This window comes from Stomoxys calcitrans, chromosome 4 (assembly GCF_963082655.1).
Source record: "Stomoxys calcitrans chromosome 4, idStoCalc2.1, whole genome shotgun sequence".
Classification (NCBI taxonomy): domain Eukaryota; kingdom Metazoa; phylum Arthropoda; class Insecta; order Diptera; family Muscidae; genus Stomoxys; species Stomoxys calcitrans.
Window position 1 is genome coordinate 159,885,256 of NC_081555.1, and position 21,517 is coordinate 159,906,772.

At 41.3% G+C, this 21,517-nt stretch overlaps 1 protein-coding gene across 1 annotated transcript in view; it reads right to left on the minus strand.

Annotated features, from left to right (window-relative positions):
• The window catches only part of LOC106092915 (uncharacterized), a 134,293-nt gene that overhangs the window by 103,974 nt on the left and 8,802 nt on the right, over positions 1-21,517 (minus strand). The window contains exon 2 of the mRNA XM_059367336.1: positions 9,648-10,244. Within this exon, the coding sequence (XP_059223319.1) occupies positions 9,648-10,244 (597 nt within the window). The remainder of the gene's footprint in view (positions 1-9,647; positions 10,245-21,517) is intronic.

Below are 21,517 nucleotides of genomic sequence, written 5' to 3' on the forward strand. Positions count from 1 at the left end.
AATCCCAACCGACCTATACTAATAAAAAGTATTTGTGCAAAATTTCAAGCGGCTAGCTTTATTCCTTCGGAAGTTAGCGTGCTTTCGACAGACAGACGGACGGACGGACGGGCGGACGGACGGACGGCGACGATCAAGAATATATATACTTTATCTGGTCTCTGACGAATATTTCGAGTAGTTACAAACATGACAATGACGAAATTAGTATACCCCCCATTCTATGGGCCGATCGACACAATATAGGTATCAAATGAAAGGTATTGGAGCATAAAATACGAATAAGGTACTAAAATACGAGTCTAAGTACCCATCGGCCCGCCCAACCCCAAAACTCCCCCAAACAGACGTTCATTTCAATATGGGACTCAAATGAAAGGTATTCCAGAGTAGATTTCGAATCTGGCATTCAAAACGAGATCGAAGTATAGGGGATCACGCCACCCCTCTAAAACGCCATTATACCCATTATGACTATAAGATACTTGACCGAACCGATTTTCTTAAAATTTTCATAGATTGTGTACGTTTGTCTGGAAGGAAACATAGGCTATATAATTTTTTTGATATCGGTTGGGGGCGGAACCTCCCCCTAACCCCAAAAACGTCACCCATATACGAAAGTGGTCAGATGGGCACAATAAGGGTATCAAATAAAAGGTTCTGGAGACCAGAAAACGAATATGGTATTAATATTTTGGGTCCAAGTACCCAGCGGGATCCCCCCCCCTAACCCAAAAAGATATATATTAAAAATATATATTCGAAGTTCATGTTAATATGGGACTCAAATGAAAAGTATTAGGCAGTAGATTACAAATATGGCATAACACATTAGATCCATGCAAAGGGAGGTTGCCCACCCCCAAATACCCCCAAATGGGCATATTAGCCGACCATGGCTATAGGGGACTCAATTGAAAGGTATTAGGGAGTAGATTACAAATATGAGATTAAAATTCGAGTTCAAGTCTAGGTGGCGCTTTTCCTCCTAGACATACGTCAAATGGGCTATTTGATCCATTATGACAATATGGGACTCAAATGAAAAGTATTTGAGAGTAGAAAACGAATGTGATATTCAATTTTGGAGCCAAGTGTTTTGAGGTACGCCCTAAGGCACGCCCTAACCTGAATTTTCTTTTCCGGCCCAGCCCCAAAACACCCTCCAAACAGTTCATATTTACCGGCAATGACAATATGGGCCTCAAATAGCCGAGTCCGAACGGCGTCCCGCAGTGCGACCCTCTTTGGGAAAATTTTTTTAGATGACCATGCATGGCATTGTATCTCGCAAATGTTGCCAACATTAAGTGTGGATAAACACCGCTTTGTCCGATGTTCTCGCCAGGATTCGAAAGCGCTCAGCGTCATGGGCTACAATGGCACGAATTCGATATCCGAATTCAGGGCGAAGTGTCCCCACCCTAGAAAGAAGGCGCAGCGGAGCGGGCCCGGTTCGGTTAGTAGGTCCTATATAAACCGATCTTCTGATTTGACTTCTTGAGCCTACCTAAAATTTTCCACATAGTGGCTTGTTGTGACTTCCAACAATTATGCCAAGTACGTTATATAGCTCCCATATAAACCGATCTCCCGATTTGACTTCTCAAGTCCTTGCTAGCCGCAATTTTTCTCCGATTTGGCCGAAATTTTGCAGGCGGTCTTCTGTGACGACTTTCAACAACTGTGCCAAGTACGGTCCAAAACAGAATATAACCAGATATAGCTCCCATGTAAACCAGTCTCTCGATCATTCTGGTTCGGTTCCTAGAAGCTTGAAGTTTTGCTGGTTTGACAGAAGTTTGGTATGGAGAATAAAATTTTATTTTGTAAAAATTTTTAACAGAATCCATGGTGGTGGGTTCCCAAGATTCGACCCGGCCGAACATAGCACACTTTTGCTTGTTATACCCACCACCGAAGGATGGGGGTCTATTCATTTTGTCATTCCGTTTGCAACACATCGAAATATCCATTTCCGACCCTATAAAGTATATATATTCTTGAACAGCGTAAAAATCTAAGACGATCTAGACATGTCCGTCCGTCTGTCTGTTGAAATCACGCTACACTATTTAAAAATAGATATATTGAGCTGAAATTTTGCACAGATTCTTTTTTTGTCCATAAGCAGGTCAAGTTTAAAGATGAGCTATATTGGACTATATCTTGATATAGCCCCCATATAGACCGATCCGCCGATTTAGGGTCTTAGGCCCATAAAAGCCACATTTATTATCCGATTTTGCTGAAATTTGGGACAGTGGCTTATGTTAGGCCCTTCGAGACCCTTTGTCAATTTGGCTCAGATCGGTTAAGATTTGGATATAGCTGCCGATCCTCCGATTTAGGGTCTTAGGCCCATAAAAGCCACATTTATTATCCGATTTTGCTGAAATTTGGGACAGTGAGTTGTGTTAGACCCCTCGACATCATTCGTCAATTTAGGCCCGATCGGTCCAGATTTGGATATAGCTGCTATATAGACCGATCCGCCGATTTAGGGTCTTAGGCCCATGAAAGCCACATTTATTATCCGATTTTGATGAAATTCGAGACAGTGAATTGTGTTAGGCCCTTCGAGATCCTTCGTCAATTTGGCTCAGATCGGTTCAGATTTGGATATAGCCGCCGATCCTTCGATTTAGGGTCTTAGGCCCATAAAAGCTACATTTATTATCCGATTTTGCTGAAATTTGGGACAGTGGCTTGTGTTAGGATCTTCGACATCCTTCGTTAGTTTGGCCCAAATCGGTCTAGATTTGTATATAGCCCCCATATAGACCGATCCTCCGATTTAGGGTCTTAGGCCCATAAAAGCCACATTTATTATCCGATTTTGCTGAAATTTGGGACAGTGGCTTGTGTTAGGCCCTTCGACATCCTTTGTTAGTTTGGCCCAAATCGGTCCAGATTTGGATATAGCTGCCATATAGACCGATCCTCGGTTTAAGGTCTTAGGCCCATAAAAGCCACATTTATTATCCGATTTTGCTGAAATATGGGACAGTGAGTTGCGTTAGACCCCTCGACATCCTTCGTTAGTTGGCCCAAATCGGTCTAGATTTGGATATAGCTGCCATGTAGACCGATCCTCCGATTTAGGGTCTGGGGCCATAGAAAGCGTATTTATTGTCCGATTTTGCCGAAATTTAAGACAGTGAGTTGCGTTAGACCCTTCAGCATCCTTCGTCAATTTGGTTCAGATCAGTTCAGATTTGGATATAGCTGCCATATAGACCGATCCTTCGATTTAGGGTCTTAGGCCCATAAAAGCCACATTTATTATCCGATTTTGCTGAAATTTGGGACAGCGGCTTCTGTTAGACCCTTCGACATCCTTTGTTAGTTTGGCCCAAATCGGTCCAGATTTGTATATAGCTACCATATAGAGCGATCCTCCGATTTAGGGTCTTAGGCCTATAAAAGCCACATTTATTATCCGATTTTGCTGAAATTTGGGACAGTGAGTTGCATAAGGCCCTTCAACATCCGTCTTCAAGTTGGCCCAGATCGGTCCAGATTTGTATATAGGTGCCATATAGACCGATCTCTCGGTTTTAGGTTTTGGGGCCATAATAGGCGCATTTATTATCCGATTTTGCGGAAATATGAGACGGTGAGTTGCGTTAGGTTCTGCGACGTCTTTCTTCAATTTGGCCCAGATCGGTCCAGATTTGAATATAGCTGCCGTATAGACCGATATCTAGGTTTTAGGTTTTGGGGCCATAAAAGGCGCATTTATTTTCCGATTTCGCCGAGATTTGGGACAGTTCGTTGTGTTAGGCTTTTCGACATCCGTGTCGCTTATGATGCAGATCGGTTAATTTTTAGTTATAGCTTCTAAAAAGACCAATATTTTGTTATACACTATTGAACAATGAGTTGTACCGATTAGTATTTGGTCCAAATTGGAACATATTTCCATATAACTGCTATGGGACATAAGGTATGCAATTTACACCGGGTTTAGATGAAAGGTGGTTTACATATATATACCGGAGGTAATGGGTATCCAAAGTTTGGCCCGGCCGAACTTAAAGCCTTTTTATTTGTTTGTTGTATTATTTTATATTGCAACATTGTTCTTTAAAACTTCCTTCATTATCTGGCAAATGTTGGGCACATTAGTACCGCAAAATTAAAGGGGGAAAAAAAACTTTCTGTTAAAACACAAATATTTATATTTTCATTATTTTTATTTCAAAAGCACACACATAAGTATGACTTCCATTACATCTTTTCTTGGGCTTCTCCGCAATGCCAAGAGCAGTTCTGTGTTGAACAATTAAAACAAATGTTCTTTCTTCTTATTATGTGAGGCGGAGGCGGAGGCAAGGGCGCAGCACGTTTCGACTTTTGTTATTGTTCGTTGTTGTTTTTATCCTTTTTGAAAAGGATTCGCACGAAAGGCTCTGTTAAGATATTTGTGTTGATGGCAGCGATAATGAAATGTAGGCCCAAAGTCTAGGCAAACAAAGTTTTGTTTAAGCGTACGGCATTATACCAATTGCAAACTCCATTGACACTGACATAATTTTCCACGAAGAATTTTTAAAGACTTGAGGTGTGGGGGTGAATTTTATTTACACACCAAGTGCTAAGAATTATTTCATTAAATTATGTCATGCCAAAAGATTATGACAGGGAAAGTAAGGTATAAAAATGAAAAATATAAATATCTCCTGAATTTGGGTGTTTGTCCCAGTTGTTGTGCCAAGGAGAATCATTTGAGCCTTCCACTTACGCTCTGCCCGAACAGTGTTTAACAGGATGTGCTATTTTCATTTACTTTTTAATTAAGAGCTTTAAAGCATAATGAAATAGTCACAGACAATGCCTATAATAGGTAGGTATGGCTGGAGATCTCATAGCACGTGTGGAACTGTTTAACATGAGACCAGTGCCGCAACCATTACCACAAGGCTCTTGGGAGACTATTTTTGGCGTAAAGGAAATTAGTACAACTTGCGCTACCTCCATCTATTACTGCGACCAAAGGTAACTTAACAACGTGTAATAAGATTTTAATGGTAGCAAATAATTGTTGTGTAGTAAGTTTATTGGTAGCCAAAAGGTCGAAAGAGTCAAATAGTCAACGTCTCACACTGTCCTTCGCTGGCTTGAAAATCTTTGATAATCCCAATTACAATGCGATCTAAATTACAATGCGATCCTCCACCACTACTGTGGAACAGGGTATTATAACTTATGCAGTTGTTCATTTGTTTGTTACATCCAGAAGGAAGAGGGGTAGACCCATTGATAAGTATACCGATCGACTCAGAATCAACTTCCAACTCCATTTAGCTATTCGATTTCATCCGATTATCTTTATGGCTAGAGACGAGGCTTTCTGAAATTGGAACGAGTAAAAAGGCGTTGGAGGCCACCGTAGCGCAGAGGTTAGCATGTCCGTCTATGACGCTGAGCGCCTGGGTTCGAATCCTGGCGAGACCATCAGAAAAAATGTTCAGCGGTGGTTTTCCACTCCTAATGCTGGCAACATTTGTGAGCTACTATGCCATGTAAAACTTCTCCCCAAAGAGGTGTCGCACTGCGGCACGCCGTTCGGACTCGGCTATTAAAAGGAGGCCCCTTATCATTGAGCTTAAAACTTGAATCGGACAGCACTCATTGATATGTGAGAAGTTTGACCCTGTTCCTTAGTGGAATGTTCATAAACAAAATTAGCATTTTTTGCAAAAAGGCGTTAAGTTCGGCCGGGCCGAACTTTGGATACCCACTTTTCTCATAATCCGGTGAAAAACGCGTAATTTATGCCCCCATAGCAGCCTTATCGAAATATGGTCTGATTTGGACCAAATTCGACACGAATATTGAGAGTAAAAGTCATTGTTCAATTTTGTAGAACAAAATAGTGATCTTTTTGGAAATTCGACGCGGGTGTCGGAAATCCTAACATAAGTCACTGTCCCAAATTTCTGAGAAATTAGATTGAAATTGCGACTTTTATGGAGCCAAGACTAATAATCGAGAAATCGGCATTTATGGCAGCTATATCCAAATCTGAACCGATCTGAGCCAAATTAAAGAGAGTTGTCGAAGGGCCTAACACAACTCAGTGTCCCAAATTTCGGCAACATTGGACAATAAATGCGCTTTTTATGAGCCTTAGACCTTATATCGAGAGATCGGTCTATATGGCAGCCATATGCAAATCTTGGTCGATCTAAGCCAAATTGTAGATATATGTCGCGGGGCTTAGCTTAACTCACTGTCCCAAATTTCGGCGAAACCGGACAATAAATGATCATTTTATGGGCCCAAAACCTTAAATCGAGAGATCGGTCTATATGGTAGCTATATTCAAATGTGGACCGATCCGGGCCAAATTGAAGGCGAATGTTGAAAACTCTAACACAACTTCATGTCCTAAATTTCGGCGAAATCGGTCAATAAATGCGGCTTTTACGGGCCCAAAACCTTAAATCGAGATATCGGTCTATATGGCAGCTATATCCAAATCTATACCGATCTGAGCCAAATCAAAGACAGCTGTCGAAGGGCCCAACACAACTCACTGTCCCAAATTTTGGCAAAATCGGATAATAAATGCGCCTTTTATGGGGGCAAGACCTTAAATCGAGAGATCGGTTTATATGGCAGCTATATCTATATTTGGACCGATCTGATCCAAATTGAAGACTGAAGTCGAAGGGCCCAAAACAACTCAATGTCCCAAATTGCCGCGACATCGGACAATAAATGCGCTTTTTCTGGCCCCAAAACCCAAAACCGAGAAATCGGTCTATATGGCAGCTATATCCAAATCTTCACCGATCAGTTCCATAATGCAGAAATATGTCAAGGGGTTAAACTTAACGCAAAGTCCCAACTTTCGGCGACATCGGACAATAATTGCGCCTTTTATGGGCCTAAGACCCTTAATCAGCCCCCGACGAATGCATTCCAGTGACAACCTCTTCTGGCGCCACGTTGTACATTAGACTATTTCCCGGGAAGTGAGTATCAACGAATAGTTCTAGTGTTTCCTAACTATACATTGTCCATGCATTCGCTGACTTCTGAATATATCCCACCTTAATAGGTTTCGAACACGGAATCTTCCTTAGCCTAGAGGCCTCAGATATATCCTCCACGGAGCTGCAGAATACCACCCAGGATTTGTTCTTAGCCTTTTTCAGCTCACCTTTGTGTCTTCTTAGATCAGCCTTATAAACGTCCCAATCGTGTGGAATCCTTGTGGCTTTCGCTCTGTTGAAGAGTTTTCTGTAGACCTTCCTTAGGCCAACCAGTTCTGGGGTCCACCATGGCAGTCGCTATTTGCCCCTTACCTTGGCACTGGGACATGCTGATACAAGCGAGTCATTCAGGGCCTTCATGATCTGTCTATATCCTATGCAGTCTCCACTTCCTTTTCTGGCCTGGAAGGGATAGTCGTGCAGAATGTGTTACCGAAATCTATCCCAAACCGCCTTTCTACTGTGTAGCCGAGGGACCACTTCTGCAGTATTTTCCCTGAGGCTGAAAGTAATATTGCGACAAAGCTGTCTTATAAAACGATCTTCCGAGCCATGGTGGTGGATATCCAAAGTTCGCCGAGGATTAACTCAATGCAATTTTAGTTGTTTCTAGTTTCAATAGACTTTGCTCTAGGCCAAAAAAAGGGTTTGTACCAAGTTGGTTGATGAACGAACATGTGTAGACAGACAGACGAGTCAAAAAATTCTGCTGAGTCGATCAATAAACCTTGCCAATGCGTCCCTTCCTCTTTTCCGGAGGAAGAAATGCACCTGTGTCGCATTAGTGGGGAAGGATATCATTAACGGGGAAGGATATCATTAAGAAAAGACCCAGAAGAAATAGTCGGCACATACCATTTTTATACCCTCCACCATAAGATGGGGGGTATACTAATTTCGTCATTCTGTTTGTAACTACTCGAAATATTCGTCTGAGACCCCATAAAGTATATATATTCTTGATCGTCGTGACATTTTATGTCGATCTAGCCATGTCCGTCCGTCTGTCCGTCCGTCCGTCCGTCCGTCCGTCCGTCCGTCCGTCCGTCCGTCCGTCCGTCCGTCCGTCCGTCCGTCCGTCCGTCTGTCTGTCGAAAGCACGCTAACTTCCGAAGGAGTAAAGCTAGCCGCTTGAAATTTTGCACAAATACTTCTTATTAGTGTAGGTCGGTTGGTATTGTAAATGGGCCATATCGGTCCATGTTTTGATATAGCTGCCATATAAACTGATCTTGGGTCTTGACTTCTTGAGCCTCTAGAGTGCGCAAGTCTTATCCGATTGGAATGAAATTTTGCATGACGTGTTTTGCTATGATATCCAACAACTGTGCCAAGTATGGTTCAAATCGGTCCATAACCTGATATTGCTGCCATATAAACCGATCTTGGGTCTTGACTTCTTGAGCCTCTAGCGTGCGCAATTCTTATCCGATCAGAATGAAATTTTGCACGACGTGTTTTGTTATGATATCCAACAACTATGCCAAGTATGATTCAAATCGGTTCATAACCTGATATAGCCGCCATATAAACCGATCTTGGGTCTTGACTTCTTGAGCCTCTAGAGTGCGCAATTCTTATCCGATTGAAATGAAAATTTGCACGATCTTGGCACGAAGTATTTCGTTATAATATCCAACAATTGTGCCAAGTATGGTTCAAATCGGTTCATAACCTGATATAGCTGTCATATAAACAGATCTGGGGATTTGATTTCTTGAGCTTCTAGAGGGCGCAATTCCTATTCGATTTGGCTGAAATTTTGCACGACGTATTTTATTTTTACTTTCAACAACTGTGTCAAATAAGGTTCAAATCGGTTCATAACCTGATATAGCTGCCATATAAACCGATCCGGGATCTTGACTTCTTGACCCCTAGAGGTCGCAATTATTATCCGATATGCCTGAAATTTTGTACGATGGATCCTCTCATGACCATCAACAAACGTGTTTATTATGGTCTGAATCGGTCTATAGCCCGATACAGATCCCATATAAATCGTTCTCTCTATTTTACTTCGTGAGCCCCAATGGGCGTAATTCTTATACGAATTGGCTGAAATTTTAAACAGGTCTCCAACATATAATTTAATTGTGGTCCGAACCGGACCATATCTTGATATCGTTTTAATAGCAGAGCAACTCTTTTCTTATATCCTTTTTTGCCTAAGAAGAGATGCCGGGAAAAGAACTCGACAAATGCGATCCATGGTGGAGGGTATATAAGATTCGGCCCGGCCGAACTTAGCACGCTTTTACTTGTTCTATACTGATTTTGCCATTGGGTTTTATACTTATAAATGTTGGTCCATAATCTTTCAAGGCAAGATAGATGCTAATCGGTCCATCACCTGTTATAGCTCCCATATAAATCTATATCCTAGTTTGGCTTTTTAAGGCACAATTAATGTGTTGTTTTTGACCAAAACTTCCCTCATTTAGAAGTTTCCTCTATAAATTCCTTAACTTATGAACAACTTTAGACTCTGCGCCAATTTCCTGCCCTCGTACACCACAATTGGCTAGCCCAACTATGTAAAACAATGACCAATTCATTTCCCATTAACACCATTACCATTCCCCTCTCTCTCTCCCCCCCCCCCCCCCACACACACACACACACACACACACTTACCTTGTGAAAACTGTATCAGCTTGCAAAAGTATTCACCAAATATAAAGTTTCGCAACAGAGTGCCCACCAAAGTGACCGGCATGCAAAAAACCCCTAACAGAATATCCGATATGGCCAAATTCAGCAGGAAGACATTCGTTATGGTGCGCATACGACGATTCTGGGCCAGTATGATGATAACCAACAGGTTGCCCACTATGGCAAACAGCAGTATGGTGCTGTAACACAATATCAGCCATATGGGTACTTCAAATGCAGCAGAACGTGATGCTGGCGCACGTTGTGGTCCCTGGACGGTGGTGGAGGTGGGCTGCAATGTGTCTCCATCACCAATGCCTTCATGTGACAAGTTGTTGGCATTGGCTTGCTGACTCTGCTCTGCAATGTTGGCAAATAGCAAATACGTGCTATTGGTGAAGGTCGCCTCTAAGGTGGCGGTTACATTGCCCCCATCTACAATAGATTCGGCAAGGGGTAGGGTTAAAATGGCATTTGTCTGAGTCCAGGACTTAAGAGCCGTAAGCTCTCGTTCAAAGGTTAGATACTCCGTGGTGTTGATATTGATTGTAAACTTTTTTTTAAAGGAATTCGATTTTTTTTATTATCTTGAGATAAACACTTTTTTTGTAAATTTTTTTTTATTCAATTGATATGCTTGAATTTCACTGATATCCGCTTCTATGTATTTTAAATTTATTTTTTATTTCCGTTTCCTTTTCCTTTGTTTATTCTTTAACACCCCCTTCTCTTGCTTCTGTTTTTTTTCGTTTGCCGTCTTATTTTAACATATTTGCTTAAACGCCCGATCTCATATTCCTTCGTACAGTTTTGAATTCGTTGTGTTTTGTTTCACACTTCATTTTCAACTGACATGTGTCCTTTGAACTACAATGGCAAATATTATTGAAAACTTTGGTTCACGCAACAGACCACAGCAGGCTTGGAGTTGAATTTGAATCGTCAACTCAACACTATTCACCACTCTGTGTGCGAAGAGTAGTAGGCGTATTCCGAAAATGAACAGTTTTTTTTTCTTGTTCAAAATATGATGTTCTCAATTTTATGGCAACATTTATGTTGAGTCAACATGTTGCTAGAGGTAGATATATATGTTTATAGACTGCTTTGTTTAAAATTTATTTTTAGACAAAATGCGCAACATTCTACTTTATCTCAAACAACTCAACTGAACTCTGAGTAGGGCTGTGTTACTAAAACAGTGGCGGGAAAATGCACACACACACACACACATGTTGAAGTGCACAAGAACATAAGCCCATGGACTTATGCCTTATGCCAAACACCGCACTAAAATAATTACTATTTTCCAAAGGTTTATGTACAGTGGCAGAAGATAGAGATAAGAATGATGAACTTTGTAGAAGTCATTGTGTAATATTTCAGTTCATTGGGATAAGAATTGAGCCTTGTAGGGGCTCAGGATGCAAAATCGAGAGATAGGTTTATATGGGAGCTGTATCAAGCTATTGATTGATTCAGACCACGTATATTGAAGATCATGAGAGAAGGCGTTGTACAAAATTTCTGCCGCATCGGATGACAATTGCGCCCTCTAGAGGCTCAAGAAGTCAAGAAGTCGAGACCCAAGATCGGTTATATGGCAGCTACATCAAAACGTAGACCGATTTGAACCATACTTAGCACAGTTGTGGGAAGTGATACCGAAACACTACCTGCAACATTTCAGTAAAGTCGGATGAGAATTGCACCCTCTAGAGGCTCAAGAAGTCGAGACCCAAGATCGGTGTATATAGCAGCTATTTCGTATTGTAAATGGACCGATATAGCCCATTTACAATCCCAACCGACCTAAACTAAAAAGAAGTATTTGTGCAAAATTTCAAGTGGCTAGCTTTAATCCTTCGAAAGTAAGCGTGCTTTCGACAGACGGTCGGACAGATGGACAGACGGACGGACATGGCTAGATCGACTTAAAAAGACATGACGATCAAGAATGTATGTACCTTATGGGGTCTCAGACGCAATATTTTGAGGTGTTACAAAAAGAGTGACGAAATTAGTATACCCCCATCCTATGGTGGAGGGTATAAAAACAAGTAAAAAGGCGTTTGCATACCTACCGCCTCCGGTACATATGTAAACCACCTGTCGTCATAATCCGGTGAAAAATGCTTCATTTATGCCCCCCTAGCAGCTTGAACGAAATATGGTCCGTAGGCTCGAAATGGGGCCTGAATCCTAGGATAATCCACTGGCTCTACAGGAACGTGATTAGACCAATACTTACTAGCGCCTCAGTAGATTGGTGAACTGCTATGGAGAAAACGTGCAACAAAAGGACCATATAACAGGTTCAGAGAACATGTTGTCTTGGCATAGGCGGAGCAATGAGTACCACGCACACTAGGGCCCCATTGACATATAGATTGAGTTTGAGGCAGACATTGCGGCTATGAGACTTAAGGCGCTGGGAGTATGGATTGAGGATGAGAGCAGCTCATACCATCGCGGTATAATCGAGAAGACGATAGTTAACCTGGAAGGAAGGGAAGATGTTTCCGATCGGATACCTGAGATGAACCTTGAAGTCGAGATGCTACCATCGACACAGTCTTGGATTGACGGAACCCTAGTATTGCCATCTGGAAGAGCATGTTATACGGATGGATTAAAGTTAGAGGACAGAGTGAGCCTGGGGGTTTACATTGATATCACAGGGACTGAGATCTGTTTTAGTCTTTAGCCTGACCATAATACGGTCCTGCAGGCGGAGATCCGGGCGATAACGGAATGCGTGAAGTGGTGTGTTGCTTACAAGAGGACGTCGAGTGTCAACATCTTTACCCATGGCCCATGCCATAAGGGCAATAACAACCAGTAGGGTAAGGTCAAAAACAGTCTTGCAGTGTAAGAAGGAGATCAACACCTTCTATGAGGATGGCACAATTCGCATCGTTTGGCTACTGTGCCATAATGGAGTGAGGGGATATGAAAGGGCAGACGATTTAGCGGTGAAGGCCAGAGGACTGCCGTCAATAAACTTGGTTAACCGAAGCCTTTCGGGTCGACGCAGTCCGAGTTAAGGGAGTGGGCGACGAATGCGCATGAAACATTGGGGAACAACGAAGCGGTCGGTAGGTCGGCGAAAATCCTATGGTGGGAAAGGAAGCAAGAAGGAGGTCAGTATAGCTATTGGTATCATAACGGGACACATGGGACTACGAGCTCTTATGTACAATCGGTCCGACAAGTGATAGCATTTCCTTTTTCATTGCCCGGCTTTCGCATGCAACAGATACCGGTACTTAGGTTGGAGACACAATACCAGACATGCACCAACTTAAGGGAGTGGTATTGAAAACAATTAGGGATTTTGAAAGTAGCACGGAATTTCTAACTTAAAATTTTCTTTTTATACCCACCACCGAAGAATGGGGGTATATTCATTTTGTCATTCCGTTTTCAACGCATCGAAATAACCATTTCCGACCCTATAAAGTGTATATATTCTTGATCAGCGTAAAAATCTAAGACGACCTAGACATGTCTGTCCGTCTGTCTGTTGAAATCACGCTACCGTCTTCAAAAATAGAGGTATTGTGCTGTAACTTTGCACGGATTCTTTTTTTTTTGTCCATAAGTAGGTTAGGTTCGATGATGGGCTATATCGGACTATATTTTTATATAGACCGATCCGCCGAATTAGGGTCTTAGGTCAATAAAGGCCACATTTATTATCCGATTTTGCTGAAATTTGGTACAATGAGTTGTCTTAGGCCCTTCGACCGTCTGTCCATCTGTCTGTCTGTCTGCTGAAATCACGCTACAGTCTTCAAAAATAGAGGTATTGAGCTGTTACTTTGCACAGATTCTTTTTTATACCCACCACCGAAGGATGGGGGTATATTCATTTTGTCATTCCGTTTGCAACACATCGAAATATCCATTTCCGACCCTATAAAGTATATATATTCTTGATCAGCGTAAAAATCTAAGACGATCTAGACATGTCCGTCCGTCTGTCCGTCTGTCTGTTGAAATCACGCTACAGTCTTTAAAAACAGAGATATTGAGCTGAAATTTTGCACAGGTTCTTTTTTCGTCCATAAGCAGGTTAAGTTCGAAGATGGGCAATATCGGACTATATCTTCATATAGCCCCCATATAGACCGATCCGCCGATTTAGGGTCTTAGGCCCATAAAAGCCACATTTATTATCCGATTTTGCAGAAATTTGGGACAGTGAGTTATGTTAGGCCCCTCGACATCCCTCTTCAATTTGGCTCTGATCGGTTCAGATTTGGATATAGCTGTCATATAGACCGATCCTCCGATTTAGGGTCTTAGGCCCATAAAAGCCACATTTATTATCCGATTTTGATGAAATTCGGGACAGTGAGTTGTGTTAGGCCCCTCGACATCCTTCGTCAATTTTGTTCAGATCGGTTCAGATTTGGATATAGCTGCCATATAAACCGATCCTCCGATTTAGGGTCTTAGGCCCATAAAAGCCACATTTATTATCCGATTTTGATGAAATTCGGGACAGTGAGTTGTCTTAGACCCCTTAATATCCTTCGTCAATTTGGCTTAGATCGGTTCAGATTTGGATATAGCTGCCATATAGACCGATCCTCCGATTTAGGGTCTTAGGCCCATAAAAGCCACATTTATTATCCGATTTTGCTGAAATTTGGGACAGTGAGTTGTGTTAGGCCCCTCGACACCCTTCGTCAATTTGGCTCTGATCGGTTCAGATTTGGATATAGCTGCCATATGGACCGATCCTCCGATTTAGGGTCTTACGCCCATAAAAGCCACATTTATTATCCGATTTTGCCGAAATTTGGAACAGGGAGTTGTGTTAGGCCTTTCGATATTCTTCGGCAATTTGGCCCAGATCGGTCCAGATTTGGATATAGCTGCCATATAGACCGATCCTCAGATTTGGGGTCTTAGGCCCATGAAAGCCACGTTTATTATCGGATTTTGCTGAAATTTGGGACAGTAAATTGTGTTAGGCCCTTTGATATCCCTCATCAAGTTGGCGCAGATCGGACCAATTTTGGATATAGCTGCCATATAGACCGATCTCTCGATTTCAGGTTTTGGGCCCATAAAATGCTCATTTATTGTCCTATGTCGCCGAAATTTGGAACAGTGAATTAAGTTAAGCCCCTCGACATAATTCTGCAATATGCCACAGATCGGATAAGATTTGGATATAGCTGTCATATAGACCGATTTCTCTTTTTAGGGTTTTGGGCCCATTAAAGGTGCATTCATTATCCGATGTCGCCGAAATTCAGGTATACCATTTTCACTGGATTTTGATAAAAAGTGGTTTACGTATATTCCCGAGGTGGTGGGTATCCAAAGTTCGGCCCGGCCGAACTTAACGCCTTTTTGCTTGTTTGTCTATAAGCATGTTAAGTTCGAAGATGGGCTATATCGGTCTATATTTTGATATAGCCCCCATATAGACAGATCCGCCGAATTAGGGTCTTAGGCCAATAAAAGCCACATTTATTATCTGATTGTGCTAAAATTTGGTACAGTGAGTTGTCTTAGGCCCTTCGAACATCTTTCGTCAATTTGGCTCAGATCGGTCCAGATTTGGATATAGCTGCCATATAGACCGATCCTCCGATTTAGGATCTTAGGCCCATAAAAGCCACATTTATTATCCGATTTTGCTGAAATTTGGGACAAAGAGTTGCCTTAGGCCCTTCGACATATTTCGTTAATATGGCTCAGATCGGTCTAGATTTGGATATATCTGTCATATGGACCGATCCTCCGATTTAGGGTCTTAGGCCTTAAAAGCCACATTTATTATCCGATTTTGCTGAAATTTGGGACAGTGAGTTGTGTTAGGCTCTTCGACATCCTTCGTCAATTTGGTTCAGATCGGTTCAGATTTGGATATAGCTGTCATATAGACCGATCTCTCGATTTAATATTTTGGGTCCATAAAAGGCGCATTTATTGTTCAATGTTGCCGAAATTGGGGACAGAGAGTTAAGTTAAGCCCCTCCACATATTTCTGCAATTTGTTCTAGAACGATGAAGATTTGCATATGGCTGCCATATAGACCGATATTTCGATTTAAAGTCTTGGCCCCAAGAATGGGGCATTTATAATCATAAGACATAAGGTATGCAATTATCACCGGATTTTGATGAAAGGTGGTTTACATATATACCCGAGGTGGTGGATATCAAAATTTCGGCCCTGCCGAACTTAACGCCTTTTTACTTGTTAGAGGTTATTTTATAGTTTTTAGAGCACACAACAAGCCGATTACTGGCTCAGGTGTATGTCCATAGTGGCATGGGGCGGATTATTATCTGCACCCTCTTTTCAACCTAACCCAACCTATTATTAGAAACATTTTATAATTTGTTTTCTTACCTCCTATTTGTTGCATAATTTACTACTCATTATTACAAATTGAAATTCATTTATAATTCAGTGTGCAGAACTAAAATGTATTACAAAATTATCTCCTAATTTCATTTTAAAACAAACTTTGCCGTGGTAAACTTTTAATTGGCTTATTTCCACTTTCGAAGTTATTCAAGCGTCAACCACGAATTGGTTTCAATACCATTTGGTAGTAATAAATTAAATCTGCTTTCAATTTCATGTGCATGGAGGGGAACAAATGAAGATAATGACCGTACAATAATGTATATTAGTGTACATTGGATTGAGTCATTTATATAGATGTTGTGCTAAGGATATGTAAAACAAGTAAAAAGGCGTTAAGTTCGGCCGGGCCGAACTTTGGTAACCCACCGCCAATGATTCTGCTTAAATTTTTGAAATACCTAATGTCTATCAAACTCAGGTAAACATTTTAATTGTTGGCCAATTTAAACCAGTGCCAAGCACGGTTGGTTGTTAGAAGTCCAAAAAAAAGTCAGCTCAATCAGACTACAATTGCGGCTTCTAAGGGCTTAAATAGTCAAATCAGTAGATCGCTTTGTATGGGAGCCATATCCAAATCTGAGCTGATAAGGCCCTTTTGCCGTCCCCAATAACCTACATCAATAAGTTGTATCTGTGCAAAATTAAAAGCGGCTAGCTTTAAGCGCTCGACCGATATCTTGATTTTCTCAGACGGTCGGACGCACTTCCCTTGTCCGATCGACTCATAATGTCAAGACGAATACCATAGGTTCGATTAGGTAAGGTTTAAAAGAAGGTGCAGATACTTATCCGCCCCATGCCACTATGGACATACACCTAAGCCAGTAATCGGCTTGTTGTGCGCTCTGAAAACTATAAAATAACCTCTAAAAAGAAAACTTTAAGTTAGGAATTTCGTGCTACTTACAAAATCCCTAATTGCTTTCAATACTCCTCCCCTCAAATGGTTCATGACTGGTATAATGTCCCCCTTAATTGCCGGTATCTGTTAGACGCGCAAATTGTGCAATGACAAAGCAAATGCTTCAACGTCTCATCATCTTACCCGCATGCCCTGCACATGCTATCAGTTGCCGCACGGATTTTACATAAATAAGCTCGTAGTCCTATGTGTCCTGTTATGATACCAATAGCTATACTGACCTCCTTCTTGCTTCCTTTCAGTAATAGCCTCATCTTCTCACGATCTGAATCACCCCATAGGATTTCGCCGACCTACCGACCGTTTCGCTGTTCCACAATGTTGCATGCGCATTCGTCGCCCACTCCCTTAACTCGGACTGGGTCGACCCGAAAAGTTTCGGGTTAACCAAGTATATTGACGGTAGTCCTCTGGCCTTCACCGCCTAACCGTATGCCCTTTCATAGCCCCTTACTCCGTTATGTCCCGGCACCTAAACGATGTGGATTTTGCCATCCTCAGAGAAGGCGTTAATCTACTTCTTATACTGCAAGACTGTTTGTGACCTTACCGTCCTGGTGGTTATTGCCCTTATGGCAATTTTACTGTCGGTAAAGATGTTCACACTCGACGTCCTCAAGTTAATACCACACCATCTCACGCATTTCGAGATCGTCCGAATCTTCGCCTGCAGGACCGCATTATGGTTAGGCAGTCTAAAACACATCTTAGTCCCTGGGTTTTCAATGTAAACCCCCAGGCCCACTCTGTCATATAGCTTTGATCCATCCGTGTAACATGATCTTCCAGATGGCAATACTAGGGTTCCGTAAATCCAAGACTGTGCCGATGGCAGCAGTGCCTCGCACTCGACTTCAAGGTTCATCTCAGGTATCCCATAGGAAACTTCTTCGAGGTGTTACAAACGGAATGACCAGATTGGAACACCCCTATCCTATGGTGGTGGGAATAAAAGCATTTTACCAATGGCAATATGGAATGCTAAACAGCAGCAAGGCAGCGGCAGCTGATGGGCGCATGAACCATCATATCTGCGTTATCTATCTGAAGGAATGTGCCGTACACAAAAACAAGTAAAAAGGTGTTAAGTTCGGCCGGGCCCAACTTTGGATACCCACCACCTCGGGTATATATGTAAACCACCTTTCGTCAAAATCCTGTGAAAAAAGCATACCTTATGCCCCATGGCAACTATATCGAAATATGTTTCGATTTGGACGAAATACTAAAAAGTACAAGTCATTGTTCAATTGTGTAAAAGAAAATTTTGATCTTTTTAGTAGCTATATCTAAAAATAACCGATCTGAACCATATAAGACATGGATGTCGAAAAGCCTAACATAAGTCACTCTGTCATATTTCAGTGAAATCGGATAATAAACGAGCCTTTTATGGGGCCAAGACTTTAAATCGAGATATCGGTCTATATGGCAGCTATATCCAAATCTAGACCGATCTAGACCAAGTTGCTGATAAATGTCGAAGAGCCTAACGCACATCACTGTCCTAAATATCGGCGAAATTGGGCAATAAATAAGCCTTTATGGCCCCAAACCTTAAATCGAGAAATCCGTCTATATGGCAGCTATATTCAAATCTGAACCGATCTTGGCCAAATTGAAGGAGGGCGTCGAAGAGTCTAACACAACTCACTGTCTCAAATTTCATCGACATCGGACAATAAATGCGCCTTTTATGGCCCCAAAACCTAAAACCGAGAGATCGGTCTATTTGACAGCTATTTTCAAATCTGAACCGATCTGTGGCATATTGGAGAAGTATATCTAGGGGCTTAACACGACTCACTGTCCTAAATTTCGGCGACATCGGACAATAAATGCGCCTTTTATGCGCTCAAAACCTTAAATTGAGAGATGGGTCTATATGGCAGCTATATTCAAATCTGAATCGATCCTGGCCAAATTGAAGGAGGGCGTCGAAGAGTCTAACACAACTCACTGTCTCAAATTTCATCGACATCGGACAATAAATGCGCCTTTTATGCGCTCAAAACCTTAAATTGAGAGATGGGTCTATATGGCAGCTATTTTCAAATCTGGACCGATCTGTGGCATATTGGAGAAGTATGTCTAGGGGCTTAACACGACTCACTGTCCTAAATTTCGGCGACATCGGACAATAAATGCGCCTTTTATGGGCCTAAAACCTTAAATCGAGAGATCGGTCTATATGACAGCTATATTCAAACCTGAACCGATCTGGGCCAAATTAAAGAAGGACGTCGAAGAGTCTAACACAACTCACTGTCTCAAATTTCAGCGACATCGGACAATAAATTTGCCTTTTATGGCCCCAAAACCTCAAATCGAGAGATCGGTCTATATGGCAGCTATATCCAAATCTGAACCGATCTGGGCCAAATTAACGTCAAGGGGCCTTACACAACTCACTGTCCCATATTCCAGCAAAATCGGATAATAAATGTGGCTTTTATGGGAGAAAGACCCTAAATCGGTGGATCGGTCTATATGGCAGCTATATCCAAATCTGGACCGATCTGGGCCAAATTGACGAAGGATGTCGAAGGGCCTACTACAACACACTGTCCCATTTATTATTCGATTTCAGCAAAATCGGATAATAAATGTGGCTTTTATGGGCCTAAGACCCTGATTCGGAGGATCGGTCTATATGGGGGCTATATGAAGATATAGTCCGATATAGCCCATCTTCGAACTTAACCTGCTTATGGACAAAAAAAAAATCTGTGCAAAGTTTCAGCTCAATATCTCTATTTTCAAAAACTGTAGCATGATTTCAGCAGATAGGCGGACAGACGGACGGACATGTCTAGATCGTCTTAGATTTTTACGCTGATCAAAAAGTAATTGCGGATTTTTCATATAGTCGGCGTTGACAAATTTTTTCACAGCTTGTGACTCTGTAATTGCATTCTTTCTTCCGTCAGTTATCAGCTGTTACTTTTAGCTTGCTTTCGAAAAAAAGTGTAAAAAAAGTATATTTGATTAAAGTTCATTCTAAGCTTTATTAAAAATGCATTTACTTTCTTTTAAAAAATCCGCAATTACTTTTTGGGCAACCCAATATATACTTTATAGGGTCGGAAATTTATATTTCGATATGTTGCAAACGGAATGGTGGTGGGTATAAAGAGTACAACATAAGGACCATACAACAGCTTCAGAGAATAAGATAAGAAAATATACATTTTATGCGGTGACAGATTGGAATTCCCCATCCTATGGTGGTGGGATTGAAAAAAAAAGAAAATTTTCCAACGGCAATACTGAATGTATTATGCGCAGTTACCAGGCTAAACCGCAGCAAGGCAGCGAGAGCTGATGGGTTACTAGCTGAACTATTAGAGACCAAAGACGACACGCTGATGTGGCGCATGAACCATCATGTCTGCGTTATCTATCTGAAAGAATGTACCCTACCCTAAAAAAAAAGTAGATAAGACAGTACTTATAAGTCTCCTTCCCATCCCTTACAACATACTTCATCTTTTTTATTCTCACGATTTTTGACACATTTGTACCTTTTTCCATCGTATAATCAAATTTTCCAAGAACATTTTAACATTTTTAAATGAAATGAAAATTGAACAGCAAACATAATGACACTTCAATTTATGCTCTACATACAACTCTCCGAACGGGATTATATGTGTGTGTGTGTGTGTGTATGTCTGAGGCTTTGATTGATGTATTTCAAATCAATATGATAAAAGTCACGTTTCTTAAAATTACCTTTCACGTTTGTATGAGGACATTGAAATATGAATTTTAAAAGTACGAAACGAATGTCTGTGAATGTTTGCTTTTTTGGAAAATCATGCGTACGTACACCCGCCCATTCCATACAACAATGAATTCGAAATTCAAGGAGAACAGATTTCCATCTTCTTTAAGTTACTCCCATACAAACAGGAGATTATTTGCACTTACAATACCTTCAACTGTCAAAATTGACATGAAAGTACAAACAAACATGGTGGGGCAATCGTACGAGTATTGTATATGTTCATAAGCTGATGAACACATAGGTATATTAGGGTGGGTTAACAATATAAGGCATACAATCTATTATACAAAAATTGAGTTCTGCTCTTTGTTTGTTTGTTTCTTTGTCTGTTCCTTAGAGACTCAGAATAGCTGAACCAAATGTCATGGAATTTTCATGTTGGAGTTTGGCTCTCCATTGAAAATAGGGTGCTTCATTTTTTGCTAACCAAAGGGGGGTGGACCCTATCCCTTTCACCAATTTTCAAAAACGGCAGGTCTCGGAGATGGTTTTACCGATTTAAGCAAATTAAAGTTCAAATCGGGCGATACATGTATATGGGAACTATATCCAAATCTTAACCGAGTTTTACCAAAATCAATAGCGTTCGTTCTTGATGCAAGAAAGTGAGTCCATGTATTCTTTTAATCAAGTTACAGGATATATTTGATATCCAATTGTCACGAAATTTTGCACATCAAGTCATAACAGAACGGTACGCGCAAAATGTCAGCTCAATCGTATAACTACTGCGGCTTTTG